Source organism: Neoarius graeffei, chromosome 16 (genome assembly GCF_027579695.1).
Source record: "Neoarius graeffei isolate fNeoGra1 chromosome 16, fNeoGra1.pri, whole genome shotgun sequence".
Lineage (NCBI taxonomy): Eukaryota > Metazoa > Chordata > Actinopteri > Siluriformes > Ariidae > Neoarius > Neoarius graeffei.
The window spans coordinates 67019127-67042665 of record NC_083584.1 but is presented as its reverse complement, the minus strand read 5'-3'; the positions used below and the strand labels follow the sequence as shown (position 1 = coordinate 67042665).

At 41.0% G+C, this 23539-nt stretch overlaps 1 protein-coding gene across 2 annotated transcripts in view; it reads left to right on the top strand.

Moving 5' to 3' along the window:
• The window catches only part of LOC132900981 (uncharacterized), a 42334-nt gene that overhangs the window by 8796 nt on the left and 9999 nt on the right, over positions 1–23539 (top strand). Inside the window, exons 3-10 of one of the 2 annotated variants that reach the window (XM_060943392.1) lie at positions 6003–6119; positions 6628–6696; positions 8591–8654; positions 13063–13148; positions 13694–13762; positions 13882–13977; positions 14049–14129; positions 14219–14290. In XM_060943392.1, the coding sequence (XP_060799375.1) occupies positions 6003–6119; positions 6628–6696; positions 8591–8654; positions 13063–13148; positions 13694–13762; positions 13882–13977; positions 14049–14129; positions 14219–14290 (654 nt within the window). Of the gene's footprint in view, positions 1–6002; positions 6120–6627; positions 6697–8590; positions 8655–13062; positions 13149–13690; positions 13763–13881; positions 13978–14048; positions 14130–14218; positions 14291–23539 lie in introns of both variants that reach the window. The other variant, XM_060943391.1, reaches the window with a different exon arrangement.

Genomic DNA, 23539 nt, shown 5'->3' with positions numbered 1-23539 from the left:
ATCTCATCTCATCTCATTATCTCTAGCCGCTTTATCCTTCTACAGGGTCGCAGGCAAGCTGGAGCCTATCCCAGCTGACTACGGGCGAAAGGCGGGGTACACCCTGGACAAGTCGCCAGGTCATCACAGGGCTCAAACTTGATATTTCAAACAGTTCTCTGGTTACATCTCTCACATCCGTGTGTTTGTATGTGTGCACAGCATAATTTGGACCAATTACCATGCACCTGTTCCTGATTAGAGTGCAATCACAGCACATACATATAGGGACTCTCAGTAACACACAAACTTTGTGAAGTATGTGCTCTGTAACTGTTAGGTTTTGATCTGTCTGTACCGAAGGAAGTTGAATTGATAAAGTACTATTTAGGAGCATAGACCTTTGCTGCCGAAGAGATTCTGCCTCATGGATCGATCCGGCAGCAAACTGTCACTGACACAGACAGAGATGCTCAGAGATATTTCTCAGTTTATTGTTGGACAAACATGAGTACATATTCACATTCAAGAGTGTGTTGTAGATATGTGATTGGATGATGATGATTTAATTGATGAAGTGAAGTTATCTATGTATAACAGAAATGAGTGATGAAGCATTACTTCACTGATTTAGACTACACTACTATATGAAAAAAGAGAGACAGTACAGTATGTACCATGAAATCATCCATCAGGATTATAGTCTGATGAAAAGAAGAAAGACATTATTGGTCAACATAACCTTCATTAAGCAGACAGCAGAATGTGCGAGTGAAGATAAATCTCAAGGATTTAACTAACCAAAACAAGTAGCAATCAGAACAGTCTGCACCAGTCTCAAGAACAAGTAGCAATCAGACCAGCCTGTATCAGTTTCAAGCATGCCAGACAAATATTTTATCGGTGCACTCTTCAATCCTGAAAGGATCTGATACATGCTTGCAACACTGAAGTTTCCTAATTTTTAAGTTTGAGGTCTTGCAGTGGTATGGCTATCGTGCTTTTACCAACAGACATTGTCACAAAGCAGCTTTACAGAAAAATAAAGACCCCAAGCATACGGTATGAGCCAATCCCATCCCGAATAAACTCATTTATCCCTGATGAGCAAAGAAAAACTCCCTCAGATGACATGAGGAAGAAACTTTGAGAGGAACCAAAGGGTTTATCCTTGTTTTGGTGATAACAGATAGCATGGTTATAAATTCATTATAGTTTTAACATGAAGACTATTTTGTTGAAGTATACTTCATGCCATTGCACAGTTTATAAGTAATTGCAAACATTGAATAACGTACGGGATACACACACCAATATCAGGACACAAAGCATGGGCACACCCACAGTATGATGCATATCTTCAATGAGATTTTAAATGTTCTGAAAGTTATCAAGAATATAGAAGCAGCAGGAGGTATTGAGAACCTTATCTGTGCCTCCTTTTTAGCATACAGTTGTTGAGAGAAACCAACCCACTTGGTTCCTTTTATACTCTGACAATGTTAATTCACTGTCTAGGATGGATTGGATGACATAATCACATGACCAGTGAAAAGGGAGAACTCAGGAAAAGAGGGATGAATAATTTCACCTCTATGACAAGAGCATATCAACCCACAACTGTGAAGGCTAGTTGGTGACCAGTAATGCAGCACAGAAAATAAGTAATGTGGGACATCAGTATCAATATTGAGATGCTGCATGTACTATCACACAGGAATAGGTATGCATGGTATTGAAATTTGGTTTGATTGTGTCAAGAAAGATAATATAAAATTTACTGTATGTGTATGTGAAAAGGTGAGATGAGAAGAGGTCCCCTAAGGACTTGCTAATTGCTGTATTACTCCTGTCAATGAGGAGAGGAGATGAAGTCCCCTGGGGACTTTTTGATTGCTGTATTGCCCCATCTTTTTTGGTGAAATGAGATGAGTTAGGGATGCTGGAGGACACCTTTTCAGATAACAGGCATGTATCAGCTGTGGCTGGAAGTCAGTGAGGATGGCTGTTCTTGTCAGCTGTTCTCATTCTGGCTATGCACTAATGAAGAAATATGTGAGTAGGTTTTTCTTTGGGCAGAGGGAGAGACAGAGACATCACCAAGTATACTTTTCAAGTTTTCAATCAAAGCTTAAGTAATCACCGACAATCACATCGAAATCACCTGTAAATGAAACACCAGGGTTACATTTGGTCTAAGGGGTTGGAAATGGTTGGCCCATAATTACCTCAAAAGGAGATAATTTGCATCTCAAATTGGGAATTATTATAATTTTGCAAGGGATGGACGGTAGAATGTCAAGTCAGCCTCAGTGGCCTGAGTCTGTAGAAAAGTGATGTCTACTCTGTCACGAGACAAAGAAAAACGAGAAAACATTTGAATAAATGGGTGATTTAGAAACATTTGGGCAAGGTTTGCCCTCTTTGGCCACCCACTTAGCAACTTGGTCTGCTAAGTGGTTCCTGCTGGCCTCAGTCAGGTCACCAGAGTCATGACCTTTGGTTTTGATGATGGATGATTGTTTTGGGCAGGGAACATGCTTCTAAAAGATCCATGACAAGAAAGGTGTGTGATATGTTTACCATCAGTGGCCTTAAGGCCATGTGAGTGCCAAATTTTCCCAAAATCATGAGCTACCCCAAAGGCATAATGGGAATCTGTATAAATATACTATCCACACAGAAAAAAAAACTAAATCATTAGGTTTTTAACAAGAGCTGTCAACAAACACATGCACACCATGATCAAAGGGAGTCTGAGCACCTCAGCGATGAGGTGGTGGTAATTTCTTCTAGACAGTCTTGTTCCAACCATGCAAGATCTGGGCTAGACCTGCAGGTGAGACAACAGGCATTGTAATAAAAGGGCTGGGGTATTATCTGACATGACAGATTTGATAGACAAGTTCTGTGTGGCACACAGGATAGACTCATAACCAGAACTTTACTGAGCAGTCATATGTTGTGTCTGAATATTGTTTAAAATGGAGCATACCTGATATGATGCATGTAAAATCAGAGGGTGAGACAGTACCAGTTTTTCAGCATCAGTCACCATGAGAGCAGAGGCTGCAACAGCACGTAAACATGCAGGCATATCTTGGACCACTGGGTCCAGGGTCTTTGATAGATAAGCTACAGGATGATAACCTCCACCATGCTCTTGAGCCAGGACCCCCACCATGATCACTCTGTCTTCTGAGACATACAGGTGGAATGACAGATTGTAGTTAGTCAGGCCCAGTGCTAGAGCTGATGTGAGAGCTTGTTTCAGATAACAGAATGAGTGCATCATTTCAGAAGCCCATACAATGTGATTGGGCTGGTCTTTGTGGTGGAACTTCTTAGGATCTTGTTATGATGAGGAAATTCTGGAATGTATTGACAACAATAGTTAATGAGTCCAAGAAAAGACAACATGGCATTCAATCTATCAAAGACATATCATTTTCAAGGGAGGAGCCACCTTGAGTATCACAGAGAGTCTATTTGATGAAAGATGATGCTCATCTTGAAAGATGTCAAAGCTGAGGTATGACACCAAAGGATGACATAACTGCAGCTTGGACCATGAGGCTTTAAATCCACACCTAGCCAGGTGCACAAGAAGAGCCAGAGAGCCTTGTTCACACTTGGACTCGTCTGCAACAGATAGCAGAATGTCTTCCATATATAGAGAAGACCGGGGGAGAGTCAATGAACCTTTGAGCAATTCCAGCGTTATGGACGTGACACTTGAACTCAAAATGGCAACAAATGACCCAGTGCATGTTTTATTGTCTCCCAGTATTTAAACAGGTGTTGCATATTTTAAGGCTGTACCATACTGGAGAAGTGATAGAACAAGAACAATTCCCATAGTACATCTAGGGCATGCCAGAAAATGCCAATAAAAGATGCGTTATGGATGTGACAGAAAAAGTATCACTTTTCTTGGGTGACTGTACGTTTTTATCAAACTCTGTGAAATTGTAAACCTAATGTCTAAATGGAGATATCCATTTGATAGAGGGGTCCAAGGTGAATATTAAAAAAATCTTTGTTTAAAATATTTTGTATTTCATGCAGAGTTTCGGGAGGAAAAGTCAGCGTTATGGATGTGACGAAATTCCGTTATGGATGTGACGCGTCTGAAATAGACATGGCATATGTTTAGAAAATCAGCAATTTAACCACCATAACCCTTTGAAAAACTCTCTAAATATCAGCTAAAACTATCAAAGTTCTTAAATAATATTTAGGATGGCTAGTGTTTTGCTGTTTTGTGGATTTTAGCAGACATTTCTGTGGCTTGTGGCAATAATATAGAATTGTACATGATCAAAGTTGATTTTAGCTTGGGTTTTACATTATAAGAAAGAAAGACTGACAGTGACATATTAGGTTGGTTACAAATTGGTTCAACTTATTCACATCTGTAAAATACAGGCCTAGGCGATATCTCTGGGAGTGGTTTTGATGTATTACATGTTGCTTTATTTTTGCATGGTGAGGTTGACATTTACATGGAATTGCCCCTTTCAGGTAGGCAGGTCCATGTATATTGTTGCTGCTTAAAAGTAAAGGCAAATATAGGTTAAGTCTTAACTCTCACGGGGATACTGAAAAATGCACTGCAAAGATCAACAACAGTAAAGTGGGTATGTTGTGATAATAGTGATGAAATCACAGCTTCAATGCCCTTGTCCTTTTCTTGGCATGGTGGATATTGTTTACAGTACACAGAGACAGATATTTTCAAACTGGCAGTGTACGGGGGTACCTGTACATGTTCAACATGTTAAACCTCATTGGAGTGTGATGCTCAGAGAGTTTGAGGCACCTGGTTCAAAATCTGAGGAACAGAGACTTCAGCACCTGTGTCTTCCTGTACCAGTTTCAAGCATGCCAGGAAAAAAATCTCATCTCATCTCATTATCTGTAGCCACTTTATCCTGTTCTACAGGGACGCAGGCAAGCTGGACCCTATCCCAGCTGACTACAGGCGAAAGGCAGGGTACACCCTGGACAAGTCGCCAGGTCATCACAGGGCTGACACATAGACACAGACAACCATTCACACTCACACCTACAGTCAATTTAGAGTCACCAGTTAACCTAACCTGCATGTCTTTGGACTGTGGGGGAAACCGGAGCACCCGGAGGAAACCCACGCGGACACAGGGAGAACATGCAAACTCCACACAGAAAGGCCCTCGCCGGCCCCGGGGCTCGAACCCAGGACCTTCTTGCTGTGAGGCGACAGCGCTAACCACTACACCACCATGCCGCCTTGTAGTTTGTATCACTTTAGTGAGAAGTAAGGTGAGAGAGAAACAGCATTCCAATTCTCCTACATGTCCTGGATATATAGTGAATTGACAATAAAAAAATCTTTGAATCTTTTCTAGTTTTAACCTTGTTTGTGTTTTTGGACTATGAGTATTGTATTACTTTTGATATCCTGTCTGGGCCTTGCTCGACCATTGCTTGTTGATCAACTTTGCCTTTGAACTATGTCTACATTTTGGATCTGGTTGCTAGCGTGCTTTCAATTAAACTTTTCCTGCCCTTACACCCTTACATGACAGAAACTGTCAATTGTCCAACAAGCCAGTGGGCTAATAAAACTGATTTAATTAGTTTTATATGAAACTGTTGTGAATATTTTCTGTAAAATGTGTTACTAAATAATCCCATGTTATTTTTCAAAAGCAAATTAAAATTAAGCACTGGATAAAAACCCATCTATCTTATGTAAATAAAGACACACGTTTCATTGCCTGGTGGTCAAGTGTTAATGAGACACACTGCCTTGCACTTATAATCAGGTTCCCTGTCGTGCTACATGTACAGACGTCGTATGGTTGCAAAACCCATCAAAAATCAGGTTGATGCATTATCGTATTTTCTTAAGTATGGAACTTCGCTTTGCTATAAAATTGTATATGATCACACAAACTGATGGAAAATATCAGTATTAACAATGGAACTGTATTATTAACTGTAGCACACATATCACATGGCATACTTTTGTTCCCAAGGATGAGCTGTGGTCATGTGACAGCTCTGCTTCCTCCTCCGAGGACAGTGACGATGATGATAATGATTCAAGAGTGAAGAAGAAGAAGAAGAAGAAACTGAAGAAAAAGAAGAGCAAGGTGATTTAGTCGAGTCTCACTTTACACATTCATATTAATTTCCATTTCTCATACAGGAATTTTCCAACAGTTATTGTTTAGTATGTATTAAAAACATGCTGTAATTAAAAAATAATAATAATTTACAGTTAGTGTAACTATAACAGGACAAAAAAAATGCAGCTTGGCATGTTGCCAGGAAATGACTGAAAATGTTAATTCCTCTGTCCTGAAGATGTCGGAAAGTTTAACTGACCTTGGAGACTCCTTCCATATATGTTAAATAAGCATCTCAATGATGACACACCGTTTATTATCACTGTATCATCCACTGTACAATCATGAGCTGTTACTATAGAAATGATAATGTATTCAAACGAGAGCATTAATATAAACCTGCTGACAAAAAAAAAAACAACTGACCAATCAGAATCCAGAAGTGCTGTGGTGTAATGTGTTGATCCAATGATGCTTCAGTTCATTATGTTGTATCATAACATCTATTTTTTTCCTCTGGAATTTTCTACAGAGATCAAGCTCGTCATCATCATCATCATCGTCATCATCCAGTTCTTCATCAGACAGTGACAGCAGTGAGGTCAGTGAACATAACGAATGGAAAAACAATGATAAAACATTTTAAATAATGCAGTAAAACATCTCAGTATGGATTTGGGATATTTTTACCTTAAAATATGACTAAAAAACCTCATTTTTATTCCGTTAGCATGATTTTGACTATATCATGTGAACATGATTAGCAAGTACACATGATTATTTATTGTATGGTTAGATTCTGTTACATCATGCTAGCTTTTTTAAATGCTAGCAACATGATAACAATAATAAATAGAGTGCTTCGAGGTCAGCGCGAACCCAGCGGCGGCCATATTGGAAGTCAAAGGTCTCTGTGTCAGTGCATTGTTGTTGTTCAGTGAAGCAAAAAGGAGTGACAATGCCGAATACGTGTGTCATTGTTGGCTGTAGTAGCCGGGGGGAAAAGGGTGGCAAAAGCTTCCACAGACTCCCTAAAGTCGTGACTAACCAGGGAATTGCAGCACAGGAGAAAAGCGAGCGGAGGAGACGACAGTGGCTGGCTGCCATTAACCAATCAAATTTAGGACAACTTGACTGTATCCGGATTTGTTCTGATCACTTTGTGACAGGTAGGTTAAATTGTCTTGAATTTCATAGTTACTAAAATAAATGTGATACAAACTATTATCTTTTCTATGTACTTTCAGCAATGATTAATGGATATATTTGTCACATTAGGTAGCTTATGTCTACTGCAGTGCATTGTTGCATCATCTCATCTCATCTCATCATCTCTAGCCGCTTTATCCTTCTACAGGGTCGCAGGCAAGCTGGAGCCGATCCCAGCTGACTATGGGCGAAAGGCGGGGTACACCCTGGACAAGTCGCCAGGTCATCACAGGGCTGACACATAGACACAGACAACCATTCACACTCTCATTCACACCTACGGTCAATTTAGAGTCACCAGTTAACCTAACCTGCATGTCTTTGGACTGTGGGGGAAACCGGAGCACCCGGAGGAAACCCACGCGGACACGGGGAGAACATGCAAACTCCACACAGAAAGGCCCTCGCCGGCCACGGGGCTCGAACCCAGGACCTTCTTGCTGTGAGGCGACAGCGCTAACCACTACACCACCGTGCCGCCCATTGTTGCATCAAATGGCATTTAAGATCTAGGCCTAGTAATGTTTATGTACACATGCTTTAGTTCACAAAATGGACTTGGGTGAAACACTAGATAGTTCACAAGATCGATGTACGGTATGTCACATGCGGCAACAAGCTGGGGTCAGCTTTCCATTCCTTCTCACTAACAGTGTATGGATCTACATTCCCAATGAAACTTACCTTCTCAGCATAACGCTCCCGTGCCTGCTTATCCAAACTTTCACAGTAGTGCTCCATCACTTCAGATGTCTAAATTCTTAAAAAATCCAAGCTTCTAAGCCCTCTAACATGGAAACGAATCAGTGAATGTGTACTCTATGATGTGTACTCTATGAGCGCTCTGGAGCAAGTGACTTCCAAGATGGCCACGCAGACCGCAGTGTTACTATTTTAACATCATCTCGGAGCACTCTATACAGTCGAGCAGAGTAAGTTAGCATAATGGGAACATTATAAGCTCACTGAAGTCCATAATTGGTTGTTTCACCAAAAATGAACATGGCTAACAAAGAACAAAAGCAAGCTTCTACTTGGTTACACACATGCTAAGCTATTTTGTTGTCGTTTTTGTTGTTGAATTGTAGCTAATATGGCTAACAGCATACAAAATCTAGTTATCATGAGTTGTTTTGTCGTTATTTTTTGATCCTCGCGAGCTGATGCTCGTGATTAGCTTTTGTAATGTTGCTCTAATAAAAGTTTTTTTCATGATTTGTTCAATTTTTGCAAACATTAAGATTTTCCTTCAGAAATACTTTACATGAAGACAAATTTCTCCACAGGATGAGAAGAAGAAGAGGAGACAAAGGAAGCAGAAGGCTGTGACTACGGCGATACCTGAGTCAGGTGGGAGAAATCGATTGCGCTGGGAATTTGTTGAATTTTATCATAAGTAGAGCGCTAAGTGCAAACTTTATTTGTAACATTTGATGGTTCATTAATATTCAGGTGTGATTGGGAATTACACTACAGTGCTGTTGAATTCTGGATTGTGATTGGTCAGAAGGTGTTAATGAATTTTCTGTAACATCACTGCACTCATAATAATAATAGAGTACGTTATCGTTTCTATAGTAACATCATACACAGGGGCTTGAACAGCGGACGCTAATAATAAACAGATTTTAAAAATGGGTAATTGTTGACATGGAGATGTTTCCTAAAGGGTAAGGAGACGTTTGTTTAACATTTACGGAAGGAGTCTCCAGGGTTAGCGCTTTGCTTAGCTAGTCATTGCTTAGCTAGTCATTGCTTAGCTAGTGACTAGCTATTGTGCTGTTAGCTTCTGTCACATCATGCTAGCTATGCTCATAATATTTTTTTTAAATAGTATTACCACTTTTTAAAAAAAAAATCACATTGTTCATTTTTTTCAATCTTCAAAGCTTTTTTTCACTAAAATCCTAGTCACTTTATGATTATGGATTAACACGAACATGAGAAACATTTATACGCTTTCGCAAACAAAAATACAGCTGTATGTTTTCCAACATCTTCAGGACAGTTTGTGTTTTCTCTCTTTACATTTTTTTCTTGTCTTATCAACTTCGAGAGAGTATAAAGAGACCCTGCTGAAGGAATGACTGTTTATAGCTGTGATAATGTAAGCTAAAACATAAACTAGCTTGTTTCATGAATATTAACTGTAGCTATCTCATCTCATTATCTCTAGCCGCTTTATCCTGTTCTACAGGGTCGCAGGCAAGCTGGAGCCTATCCCAGCTGACTACGGGCGAAAGGCAGGGTACACCCTGGACAAGTTGCCAGGTCATCACAGGGCTGACACATAGACACAGACAACCATTCACACTCACATTCACACCTACAGTCAATTTAGAGTCACCAGTTAACCTAACCTGCATGTCTTTGGACTGTGGGGGAAACCGGAGCACCCGGAGGAAACCCACGTGGACAAGGGGAGAACATGCAAACTCTGCACAGAAAGGCCCTCGCCGGCCACGGGGCTTGAACCCGGACCTTCTTGCTGTGAGACAGCGCTAACCACTACACCACTGTGCCGCCAACTGTAGCTATATATGGATAAAAAGTATGATGTGCCGATTTATAATCAATAAACTGGATAATTGTGGTATAAGAGAAATAAAATGCTTCACAAAACATCAGAGGTGGACAGTAACGAAGTACATTCACTTGAGTACTATACTTAAGTGCACTTTTTGAGTATCTGTACTTTACTTGAGTAGTAATTTTTTTGGCAACTTATGACCTTAACTTCAATACATTTAAAAGACAAATATTGTACTTTTTACTCCACTACATTTCTATCAAGGCCCTTGTTACTCGTTACTATGAAGCGGCTTTGAAAGTGGATGTTTTTTTTTTCCTTCTCTTTTCTGGTGTAGTGGTTAGCACTGTCGCCCCACAGCAAGAAGGTTCTGGGTTCGAGCCCAGCGGTCGGTGGGGGCCTTTCTGTGTGGAGTTTGCATGTTCTCCTCGTGTCTGTGTGGGTTTCCTCTGGGTGCTCCGGTTTCCCCCACAGTCCAAAGACATGCAGTTACAGTAGGTTAACATGGGGTGGCCTTGGGCTGAAGTGCCCTTGGGCAAGGTACCTAACCCCTAACTGCTCCCCGGGTACTGTAGTATGGCTGCCCACTGCTCTGGGTATGTGTCCGTGTGTTCACTGCTTCAGATGGGTTAAATGCAGAGGATGAATCTCACTGTGCTTGAAGTGTGCATGTGACAAATAAAGGTTTCTTCTTCTTCAAAAACGTGATGGTTTTTTCACAGGTGACACTGAGACAGCCTGTCAGTAATCACTAGGGTCATGTCACATCCATAGACTGGATAAAATCAAGTTCAGTGATTTCTCAGCAGCATTATTTAACACGATCAGTTGATGGCAGAATGGAAGGAGGCGATTCTTCTGGGGAATGCACACACCCATGTTTCAGTTTTCTGAAAGGAATAAAGAGTCATTTCATTTTAAATGTTTGCTTTGTTTACCTAAAATGGAGCAAATCACAGCCTACAAATCTTGCTGTCTGACCTGTGGAAGCATATTGAGGTCTGTAAACGTTTTATTCCAAGAGAAAGCTTGTAATGAAGTTGTCTGTGCTTTTACAGCTAGCAATAACATTGCAATACCTAAACAGTCTGGTTCATCAAATTATTTTCTATGGATTTTCCCGCCAAATTACCATCGCCTTGTCCACAGCTAATGTTTACACATAGCTAGTTAACTTGGACACTGTTAGTTAGCATGTAAAAACAGAGTTACACTAACATGACTAATGCTAGCTTATCTGAAGTGCCTTTGGAAATGTTTTAGCATAATCTTGCCAAATAAACAAAATGTAGAAATCTTTCTTTTCTAGTAACGTTAGCTACCCAATATGATTTTGAGTTTGAAAATATTTTGCTAGCATGTCAGGTGGAGCTTCACTGACGAGCTAGCTTAACATTAAACCACCATGATTCCGCAGGCAGATTCATACGTACATGAATACATACACTTACACGCATGCATGTGAGACCTGTGAGGTGGACAGTATTGTACTAGTCAGTCACGACAAATTGCTGGAATTTTTTGTTTTGATGCCAGATGATGGTCTTGCATTTTTTTGTCTTGCTTAAAGCAGTGTTGCTGTTGGCCGGTTATTAAGCTCGAGGTGTGGATCTGGGTTTTAATCAGGTTAGACTGTCAGTTTTATTTTCTGAACAAGCTGCATTTACAGTTATTCCACTGTCTTCCTGATTAACATACATGTGTGCACTACCAGAGCTGGGTCAGAACACTACCATGCTGCTTTGTGGGGGTGGGGAGGATTGTTACAATTAAAAAAAAAAAAAAGAAAATGGTTCTTTTTCAGTTCAGTTGTGTTTCCTTTTATAATATTCTACCAGGCATTTATTCTACAGGTTCTACAAGTTAGTCAGTAAATCCAGTCGGTTGCTTCAGAGGCATTAGGTTTTGTAAGCATTGTGGCAATAATACAACAATGCACTGACAGAAAATGTACTTTTAATACTTAAGTATTTTTAAAAGGAAGTACTTCAGTACTTTGACTTAAGTAAAAATTTGACTGTACAAATTTCACTTGTACTGGAGTAACATTTGACCAGTGGGATCTGTACTTTGACTTAAGTAATGAAGTTGGGGACTTTGTCCACCTCTGCAAAACGTGCTGTTATAACTGGAAAATAATCAACTTTGGAATGGCAGCAGTAACTCCACCTCATCATCATACCACTCAGTCGATTATTTTCCTGCAAAAGCACGTCACCAAGTGTTTCATTCCTCGTCTCACACTTTTTAATTTTTTCTTCATATTAGCTTAACTAGAGTGTATTTCAGACGTTTAATAACATTTGCACTGGAGTGAAGTTCTGATCAGTGCTATAAAGTACTCCACCCTTTTATCTTACCTTCAGATATAAACACAATGCCCTGTGTACACACACACTCTGTGACACACCCTCGCCATTAACGCACTAACTCTCAGCAGTGTGTGTGAAGTGGAGTTCATGGCCATTACTGTTCATATACAACTCCTGGTTAGTCGAAATACAATATAGAAAAAACACACACACACACACACACACAATTCGTAGAAATGGACCTCACAGATGCCATAAATGATAAGTGAGTCTTTCATGCACTGTATTTTTCAGTTATAGAAGCAAAGATGGATAGTGCTACAAAGTGCATACACACACACTACATTTCCACCGATCGACTCCTCTGTACATTAGAGCAAAGCCATTATCCGGACCAGTGAGTATGTGATGGAGTTTCTGCTTCACACAAAAAATATATTGAAAAAAAATTCTGACTTGTTAAACACAAGAAATTTAAATTTATGTAAATAAATATTATTAATAAATAGCTCATATTAACTAATATTCATATAATCGGGAAAGTCTGCTAAGAGCTTCTACAATATGATTGAGAGTAGAAACTAACTTGTGTTGCAGATTTAAATGTAGCTGTAAATGAATAAAAAGTTTGACATGTTCTTGAATAAATATAAAACTGTTCTGTAGTTGAATATAACTGTTGGTAAATTATTTGTGGTGTAAGAGGAACAAAACATTTCATTTTCTTAGTGGAAAATAATCAACTTCAAGGGGATGAAAGTGACTGCTTCATCGGCATCACTCACAACACACACACACACACACACACACTGTTTTATTCTTCAGATAACTGATGGAATAAATAAAGTTGTTTTTAGTGTTGTCACACTGTGTGTGTGTGTGTGTGTGTGTGTGTGTGTGTGTGTGTGTCCTGCAGGCCTTGTGCTGGAAATTGTGTTAATACCATTGAAAGAGCAAAACAACGAGCAGGAGATGAAGAAAGCAAAAAAAGACAGTACGACTGTAAGCACAACCAGAGTGTGTGTGTGTGTGTGTGTGTGTGTGTGTGTGTGTGTGGTCTAATACACTGTAAGTCTATATATAATAGAAATGTATTATATATACAAATAATGATTGTAAACTCAAATTATTATTATTATTATTATTATTATTATTATTATTAATTGATTGATCATTTATTTTACAATATTATGAAATATACTAAAAGTATTTTATCAATCAATTAAAATATATAGTTACTATGAATAAAATACCAAATACTAAAATCTGAATGAAATATTTACAAAATATTACACTAAATGTAAAATTAAATATATTATTTGTTGTTTGATTTTTTGTTGTTTATTTTTATTATTTAGCATGTATTTTTTAGTGAGATGTAAAATTTCTGAAACAGTAATATAATTATTATCCCATATCTCAATGATGTTTCTTTTTCTTTTTTGTGTTTGTTTTCCTTTGTTTCATTCATTCATTTATTGTCTAATTTGCTTATTGGTGGAATTAATGCCAAAAATGATGTATTTTTATATTTTGGTCAAAAGAAGAAAAAGAAGAAGAAAGACAAGAAGAAAAAGAAGAAGAAGAAAAAGAAGAAGAAGAAAAAGAAGAAGAAGGTAATAAACATGAGAGGATATCTATCTATCTATCTATCTATCTATCTATCTATCTATCTATCTATCTATCTATCTATCGATATGTGATTGTTTTTTTTTCTTCTTTCTATCTTTTTGAGGATTCCAGCTCGTCTTCCTCCTCTGACAGCTCATCATCTGATAGTGAAGATCAGGGCATGAAAAAGAAGAAGAAAAAGAAAAAGTTGAGGAAGAAGGTACATAGCTGACAGAATTTACTTGCTTATTTGTTTGTTTGATTTTTGTTTTAACTGTGACGTTTGATCAGGGCTCATCGTCTGACAGCTCCACTGATGATGAAAAGAAGAAAAAGAAGAAAGACAAGAAAAGAAAGAAGAAAAAGAAAAAAGTGAGGAGAAAAATCATGAGAATAAATTAATGATTGTATTGTGTCCTTGAATTTTTTGAAACATATTTTGACTTTGCTTTTTTTTTTAGGACTCGAGTTCCAGCTGCAGTCCGTCCTCATGCGAGAGTGATGACGAGAAATCGAGCCATAAATTAAAGAAAGTAGGCTGGGTTCAGACATAATGTTTTTAAAACATATTTTGTGGAATTTCTTTTGAATTTATGTGTTGTGTGTGAGAAAATCTAACAAATAATTTTTGCTGAATTTAATACAAATTAATTCCTAAAAATTACAATTTCTCAGGATGCTTAACTAATGAAAAAAGTGTGGTCTTATTTACTGGATAAAGAGAATTATAATATGTATTGTTTTATTACACACACACACACACATTTCGTTCGTCCTTCACAAGTGAAGATGACCAAGATGTCAATTGAGTTTATGTGTTCGCATGTGGCTAATGAGCCCTATCCTGGCACGAAATAGTCGCCCGCAGGTTTCGCACCTAATGGTTGGCTGCCGAGATGACTCCTTCTCCTTCCTTTTCTTTCTCTTCTCCACGGCCGCCCCAATCCTGTTGGACTCAGAAAAGGTTGCGCCGTTCAAGATGGTGTGCCACCAAGTGGAGCGGTTGAGCGCGAGGGTTTCCCACGCATTGACATCGATTGCAAAGTCCTTCAGAGAGGCCTTAAGCGTGTCTTTGTATCGTTTCCGTTGCCCCCCGGCTTTGCGTTTGCCCACAGATAATTCTCCATAGAACAGCTGCTTAGGAATTCTGCTGTCTGTCATGCACGTTAGGTGACCGGCCCATCTGACTTGGGCCCTGCGCATCATGGTGATGGAACTTTGCATGTCTGCACGCTGCAATACCTCTGTATCGGGGACTCTATCCTGCCACCGAATGTTAAGGATATTCCTTAGACAGTTGAGATGGAACCTGTTGATTTGCTTTTCGTGGCGACGGTAGAGAGTCCATGTTTCACAGCCGTACAGTAAGGTTGTGAGAACGACCGCTTTGTACACCTTTAGTTTAGTGTTGATGCGAATGCCTGTTCTCTCCCAGACGGTTCTACGAAGTCTCCCGAAAGCGGCACTAGCTTTCGCAATTCTGCAGTTGACTTCGGCATCTAGGTTGGCCTTATTTGTTAATGTGCTACCCAGATAGGTGAATTCACCAGTCGATTTTAAGCACTTCCCTTTTACAGTGATGGCAGGGTCGTGATGTTGGACTCCGGGGGTGGGCTGATACATGACCTCTGTTTTCTTGATACTGATGGTGAGCCCAAAGTTGTCACAGGCACCAGAAAACTTGTCCATCAGCAGTTGCATGTCCGGCTCTGTCAGCGCATTAAGAGCGCAGTCATCAGCAAAAAGGAGGTCTCTGATCACTGTCTCCTTTACTTTGGTAACAGCTTGCAGACGCCTTGAGTTGTACAATTTTCCATCGCACCGGTATTTGATGTGTATGCCATTGTTGGAATCTCTGAATGCGTCCATTAGCATGGCCGAGAACATCATACTGAACAGGGTTGGGGCCAGGACACAGCCTTGCTTGACTCCATTGGTTACTGGGAAGTCATCCGATGAGTTTCCATCATCAAGAACATGGGCCATCATACCATCATGGAATTGGCGTACCATGGTAATGAACTTTTCGGGGCAACCAAACTTGGCCATGATCTTCCAAAGGCCATCTCTGCTTACAGTGTCAAACGCCTTGGTCAGGTCAACAAAGGTAGTGTAGAGATCTTGATATTGTTCAATGCACTTCTCCTGAAGCTGGCGTGCAGCAAAGATCATGTCGATTGTGCCGTGTCCTGCACGATAGTCGCACTGACTCTCGGGGAGAAGGTCCTCTTGCTCCAGGTGAAGCAACAGGCGGTTTAGCATGACACGGGCCAAGATCTTCCCAGCAAAGGAGAGGAGGGAGATCCCACGATGGTTGTCACAGCACTGACGTTTACCTTTGTGTTTGAAAATGTGGACGATGGAGGCGTCTTTGAACTCCTGGGGAAGTTATTCTTGTTCCCACATAATGTGGTAGAGGCTGACAAGCCTGTTCAGCAGGACGGGTCCGCCTGTTTTGTACACCTCGGCAGGGATGGCATCCTGTCCAGGCGCTTTTCCAGATGGCATCTGTTTGATCGCTTTCGCAACTTCCACGACCGAAGGGAGGGAGTTAAGTGCAGAGTTAATTGGCACCTGCGGTAGTCGCTGAATTGCCTCGTCATTGATAGCTGAAGGACGGTTGAGCACATTGTTGAAATGTTCAGCCCAGCGCTCTAGGATTTGGTTCTTATCAGTGAGCAAAGTTGAACCGTCTGCTGAAAGGACGGGTGATGCTCCTGAGGACTTGGGTCCATATACTGCTTTCAATGAGTCGTAAAAACGCTTGGTGTCATGCTGATCCGCATACCTTTGAATTTCATCAGCCTTGGCACTGAGCCAGCAGTCTTGCATGCTTCGAAGCTTGGCTCTGATCTTATTATGGATGTCGGCAAAGGCGGCCTTCTTTGATGGGCATGAAGGGTTGCTCTGGTGGACTCTGAGGAGACGATGTTTCACATCCAGCAGTTCATTGATTTCCTTGTCGTTCTCGTCGAACCAATCTTGATGTTTTTTTGTGGTTGGCCCCAAAACCCCATACGCCGTTGAGTGAACTGTATCCCTGAAAGACGCCCATGCTGCCTCAATGTCGGCTTCTAAGGTGCCAGGAGGCTCAGGGAGCTGGTGATCGAGAGCGTTTTTGAGCTCCTGCGCTGCTGTGGTATCTTTCAGTTTGGTTACATTGACCCTCTTGACAACTCTTTGTCCCTGTGGTCTTCTTTTGGGTGGGATATGGAGATTAAGCTTTGAAACAATGAGTCTGTGGTCAGTCCAGCAGTCAGCACCGCACATGGCCCTGGTTACTCGTACATCTCGTCTGTCACAAGCCCTGATGATGACATAGTCAATGAGGTGCCAGTGCTTGGAATGGGGGTGCATCCATGAGGTTTTGTTTCGGGTAGGCAAGCGGAACAAGGTGTTGGTGACAGTAAGGTCGTGCGTGGCACACGTCCTCAATAGAAGGTGGCCATTGCTGTTACATTTCCCTATGCCATGTTTTCCAATCACTCGATCCCACACCTTGTAGTCAGTGCCAACACGAGCATTAAAGTCGCCTAAGATGATGAGCTTCTCAGACTGTGGGACTGCAGTGATTAGAGCATCGAGTTCTTCATAGAACTTGTCTTTGGTCTCTTCAGGGTTAGTCATAGTGGGACCGTAAGCACTGATCAGTGTGGCTTTCTTGCCTTTCTCTAGGGGGAGCTGCATTTTCATGAGCCGGTCATTGAGGCCTTGCGGTATGTTGTCGAGCTTTCTTATGATTTTGGATCTAATGGCGAAACCAACACCAGCTTCACGACGCTCTTTCTTGCTACGCCCACTCCAAAAGAAGGTGTACCTGCCACCAGTTTCTGTGAGTTGACCCTTATCGGCTAAGCGTGTTTCGCTTAATGCAGCGATGTCGACTTTGTAGCGTGCAAGTTCTCTAGCTACGAGAGCTGTTCTTCTTTCTGGTCCTTGGGACAGAGCTGAGTCGAGTAATGTGCATACATTCCAGGATGCTAAGGTGAGTGGAATTCTTCTCATATTCTTTGTATGTCGACCGCTATATGGGATCCCCGCCAGGCACGGTATTCTGGCCAGGGTAGATGAAGCAGACTATTTTTAGGGCACCTTTTCTAGCCCCGTCCTCATGCTGTGGAGGCGAGCAGAGTGATCCTAAAAAGGGCTGCTCGGTCATCTCAGGAGTCTGCCGGACTCCACTGCTGCTTCTTGTCCAGTGGGGAACGACCCTATAGCCTGAGCCGCCTACGTGCAGGATTGTGACTGCAGCTTCCAGTGACTCCACACCTGCTGCTTCACCACTCCCCTATCGCCGCAGGACTTATGCAGGTGTTGGTAATCAAGTTGACATCATGACTGGCGCGTGACTTTGTTTATAGTGAGGGAGATTTGCGCAGAGTCGGCCTCACTCTCTCGTCCAAACCCTTTGTGTCCAGTGGCAAGACATCGTCAAGACGGCTGGGGAAGAGTTAGGATGCAGAAGCTGCCGGGAGATGGAAAGTGTTGCCATACAACCACCTTCAGAGCCCCATTCCGGATTTTCTGTTAGGGTTAACTCCCTTAGCCTTGCACTCTCACCAAGATTCCCACAAGGCAGTGGGGCTAAGTCCATAGCTGGGTGTTTGGTTTGTCGTAACCCTGACAGGGGTGGCTAGGGGGTTGCTCGTACTTGCCAAAGGTACGACCCCAGACTCTGGGGGGCGGGGGCGTCCAACTCCCCGTAGCAGGCTAAGGTCGCACGGAACTTTGTCCTGCCCCATGCCCCTAAACACACACACACACACACACGCATACATATACAGAGAGAGAGAGATGGAATACTGTTTCCCAGTAAAACAGAAACATGTTTTATTTTTCATGTGAGTTAAGCCTCACTCACAACCCGCCGTACGTGCTGCTACAGGCGGTCTACAGTAAAAAAAAACCTAAAACCGTGCTTGAGACTTGCGTGACACTTGCGTGTGTTCAGCGCCGTAGAAGGTCGCAGACTGCCTGTGGAGACTTTTGGTCCTGCACATACAAATTCTACAGGTCTTGCGACAAATCAAGAATACATACACTACGTACGGGCCCCGTACTCCTTTTGCACACCTGAACCAGCGCGGCTAGTAGGGGCTTTTTGTGATGACAGTAAAACTCATGAGTGACGCACGGTCATTGTATGAGTGTTAATGAGGTGTTTTTCTCTTGTAAATATGCATGAAGAATATCCAATTAAGTTTTGGTAGCATTTCAGGTGTTCAGCACGTCTTTAGTTCAGTTTATTTATTTAGTGCTTAAACCTAGCACTGGATTAGCCTCGTCTTCCCTCTTTTCCAGCTGACAAAGAAATGATTGTGCATAATATGTGCAGCAGAAAAGTTTTGTCACTGGATCTTCACATGAGCTCCGACATGTGATGTTGTGTTATCTTGACAATGTGCAATGTTATAACAATATTGCATGCTCATTCTCCATTGGGGAGAGTGGCGTAATACATGGAGGATAAGTGATATTATAACAATATTGCATGCTATCAATAAACCCGCTAGAAGGGAATAGAATACATGTTTTTATTCCATGGAAAAGGTGGCCCATATGTGTACTAATTCTCTATATGTCACTTGTGAGGAAATCGATGAATGGTTTTGATAAATTTGGGGACTTTTTGTTTGTGAATGTGCCTCTATAATAAAAAGAAAATCATACATTGGCTTGAAAACATGAAGTTTATCTTCTCGTGTTGAAAAACTCGCATTTTTTCATACGATATACATTGTGGATCTGAGTGACATATTTCCTGATATTTCACTCCGATGACATCACTCCCAGGATTTTCCTGCTGATTAGATGTGCGTTGTCAAAATGGTGAACCGGTTCAAAATTAAAATTCTTTTGATTAATTTGCATATTTGGGCGGCACGGTGGTGTAGTGGTTAGCACTGTCACCTCACAGCAAGAAGGTCCTGGGTTCGAGCCCCAGGGCCGGCGAGGGCCTTTCTGTGTGGAGTTTGCATGTTCTCCCCGTGTCCGCGTGGGTTTCCTCCGGGTGCTCCGGTTTCCCCCACAGTCCAAAGACATGCAGGTTAGGTTAATCGGTGACTCTAAATTGACCGTAGGTGTGAATGTGAGTGTGAATGGTTGTCTGTGTCTATGTGTCAGCCCTGTGATGACCTGGCGACTTGTCCAGGGTGTACCCCGCCTTTCGCCCGTAGTCAGCTGGGATAGGCTCCAGCTTGCCTGTGACCCTGTAGAAGGATAAAGCGGCTAGAGATAATGAGAATGAGAATTTGCATATTTTTTTGTGGATGTGTCCATATAATGTAAAGAACATTGCACAGTGGTGCCAAGATATGAAGTTTATCTTCTCATGTTGAAAAATACTGTATTTCACTTGTTCACTTTGCTCACTTGTGAAACATTCATTCAGCACTTGAAGATAAACTTTTTGCACAATCATGTCTTTTTTTCATTTTTTTCTTAAATCAGTATCTCTATGTAGGGCAGTCATTTCATTCCAGTGTTTGCTGGAATTCCAACACAAGAATATCTCATTTTACTTAATGAGGTACTGATGTGGTGATCACCTGAACCAAATCTTATTTAATGAGAAAAACTATTAAAAAAAAAAAAAACACTGCTGTGGTCATCACTATCCTCTTGCTATAGGATCAGTTTGGATCCAAAAACAGTGCTAGTTGGACCTTAAATTTAATTGGAATACAAAAATATCTACTCATCATACCAAATAAGTTAAAAAGAAACATTTTGAGTGAGAAAAGAAGGGTTCAATTCTGTTTTTACTGGCAGAGGGGTACAGTGAGTGTCAGGTTGCTTCCATCCTCAAAATTTCAAAGGCAGCAGTTCATAAGATCAAAGTCAAGCAGCAGATATTGGGGATAACAAAATTACAGACTGGCAAAGGGCAAAAACAACTCTCCACTGACCAGGATGATGATCAATTCCTTCAAATGTCACTCACCAACCAGAGGATGACATCAAGTGACCTACAAAAAGAATGGCAAATGGCAGCTGGAGTTATATACATGGCAAGAACGGTTCAAAACAGGCTCCACTGGGTGGGGTTGAAGTCATACAAAGCTAGAAAAAAGCCCTTCATCAATGAGAAGCAAAAAAGAACCAGGCTGAGGTTTGTTAAAGACCATAAGGACTGGACCGTAGAGGACTGGAGTAAGGTCATCTTCTCTGATGAGTACAATGTTCAGCTTTTCCCATCACCTGGTTATCTAATGCTTAGATGGAGGCCTGGAGAGGACTACAAGCTACAGTGTCTCGCACCCATTGAGAAATTTGGTGGAGGATCAGTGATGATCTGGGGGTGCTTCAGCAAGGCTGGAATGGGGCAGATTTTTGCTTGTGGACACATGAATCAAGCCAAGGTTATCCTGGAAGAAAACTTGCTTCCTTCTGCTCTAACAAATGTTCCCTAACTCTGAAGATTGGGCTTTCCAGCAGGACAATGCTCCATGCCACACAGCCACGTCAATCAAGGTGTGGATGGATGACCACAAGATCAAGACCCTCTCATGGCCAGCCCAATCTCCAGACCTGAACCCCATTGAAAACCTCTGGAATGTGATTGAGAGGAAGATGGATGGTCACAAGCCATCAAACAAAGCTGAGCTGATTGAATTTTTGCACCAGGAGTGGCATAAAGTCACCCAAGAGCAACATGAAAGACTGGTGGAGAGCATGCCAAGATGCATGAAAGCTGTGATTAAATGTCTGTGTTATTCCACCAAATATTGATTTCTGAACTCATCATAAGTTCAAACTAGTATAGTACCTAGTTCAAAATTGAGTACGATCTTGATTCCTATGCATTATTCAAAGTCTGAAAATACTTCATCTTTTTTGTTATTTTGACCAGTTGTCATTTTCTGAAATTAAATGCTCTAAGTGACAATATTTTTATGTCAAATTTGGGAGAAATGTTGTCAGTAGTTTATGGAATAAAACAAAAACATTCATGTTCCTCAAATACATATCTCCAAATAGTAAAACCAGAGAAACTCATAATTTTGCAGCGGTCTCTTAATTTCACACACACATTTTTAACAGTTATTCCATGAAATCGAATTGTACATGAACTGATAGCAGACAAGGTGCGTAGCACTGAGTTGGCTATAAGCCACGTACGATGAGACTGAATGGAATAGCTGTTTTATTCTATCCACATTCACTGGATTTTGAGGAACAGAGCATTTTTATTTAAACTTTTTTCACATTCGGTAAACAAAAACCTTTCACAAAATGTCCGACAAAATCATTTCCACTTGGAATGTAAACAAACTGGCAAAATGACAGTAGCAATTTGTGGAAGCATGCGATAATAATAATTCTTGAAAAAAAAAGATTCTTACCATCAGATACTTTTATTCCATATTTTATTGCTTTTTTGTGTTTTTTGGGGTTTTGTTATTGAGTAGAGTTTTTATTTCGTCCTCAGTTGGTTCAGCAACATGCTCTGCTATTTTGTTTTGTTTTTTCCTACTTACACTAAATGAGCTGATAGCCTTGTAATAGAGTAGCCAATCAGAGCACACAATTGCTCATACCCAGTTAATGCAGACAGAATATACTGTATATATGAGGGCAAGTCAAAAAGTTCTAAGACAGATGTTATAATTTCAAAAAGTGTGAAAGACATCCCTCAGAATTCTACAAAGAAGGAATTCTCCAATGGAAACACTGCTAGCAGAAACGTTTAGACTTAAACGGAGGATATGTAGAGAAATAGCTTTGTTATTTTCATAAATAAAGATTTTTTTCAATTTGTCTTAGAACTTTTTGACTTACCCTTGTGTGTGTATATATATATATATATATATATATATATATATATATATATATATATATATATATGTGGCAGATCACAGAATCCAGGGACACATGTCTGCCCGGGGGCATTTTGAGTTATTGACAGATTCAGAAAGTACAGTTTCTAAGCTTTCCAATGATGCCTTCCATGTGGAGATCTGACAATATTTGAAGAATGTGTGGCCTTTTGAAAGTGTATACCTCTTAAAACGGAAAAGGGAGAAAATCGCCCTCAAAGTTTTCCATCTCAGCTACTCTGGGTGTAGGGCGGGCACATAATGGTGCTCATTTGCATGACATTAAGGAAAGCCCTACCCCCTACGAGCTAGCACGATACTACTTTCATGTAAACAAAGATCACCACGTCAATTTTCCTTCCATGCAAAGTATGCCCAACACAATTATGAAGTACAAAAATAAGTCCTAAAGTATACTTTAATGTTTTGTGGTTGAAAAATTACTCACACCGTAAGAAAGAAAGATAGCACGATGATGACACAACTAACACAACACTAGTTTCATGTAAAGCCTCAGTCACAACCGGCCGTACAGTACGTGCTCCTATGGCCGGTCTACACGCAAAAAACGCAAGAAACACACGGAGAGCGCGCATGAAACGCACGAGAGCGCGTGTGTGAAAAGCACGAGAGCGCGCGTGTGATGTGCTGATTTTCGAGCCGCAGACCGGCCGCAGAGGTTCTTTGTCATGTCAAACAAACTCTACAGGCGCTTACGTTTTTTTCAGGTTGCAAGACAAACTTACGGCCAACGCGCGTCTTTCTCCATGAACAACAAAAAAAACGCAGCGATTTGGGAAACGGCAAAAATCACACGGCCAAAAAATCGTACGTCCGGTTGTGACCTAGGCTTAACCAAACCACAACACTCTCCGTTACATGCAAAAATAACCACACAGCTTTAGATTAATAAACTTACCCCATCAGAAAGAGAAACGGCGCTTTGCACACACCAGTGCCTCC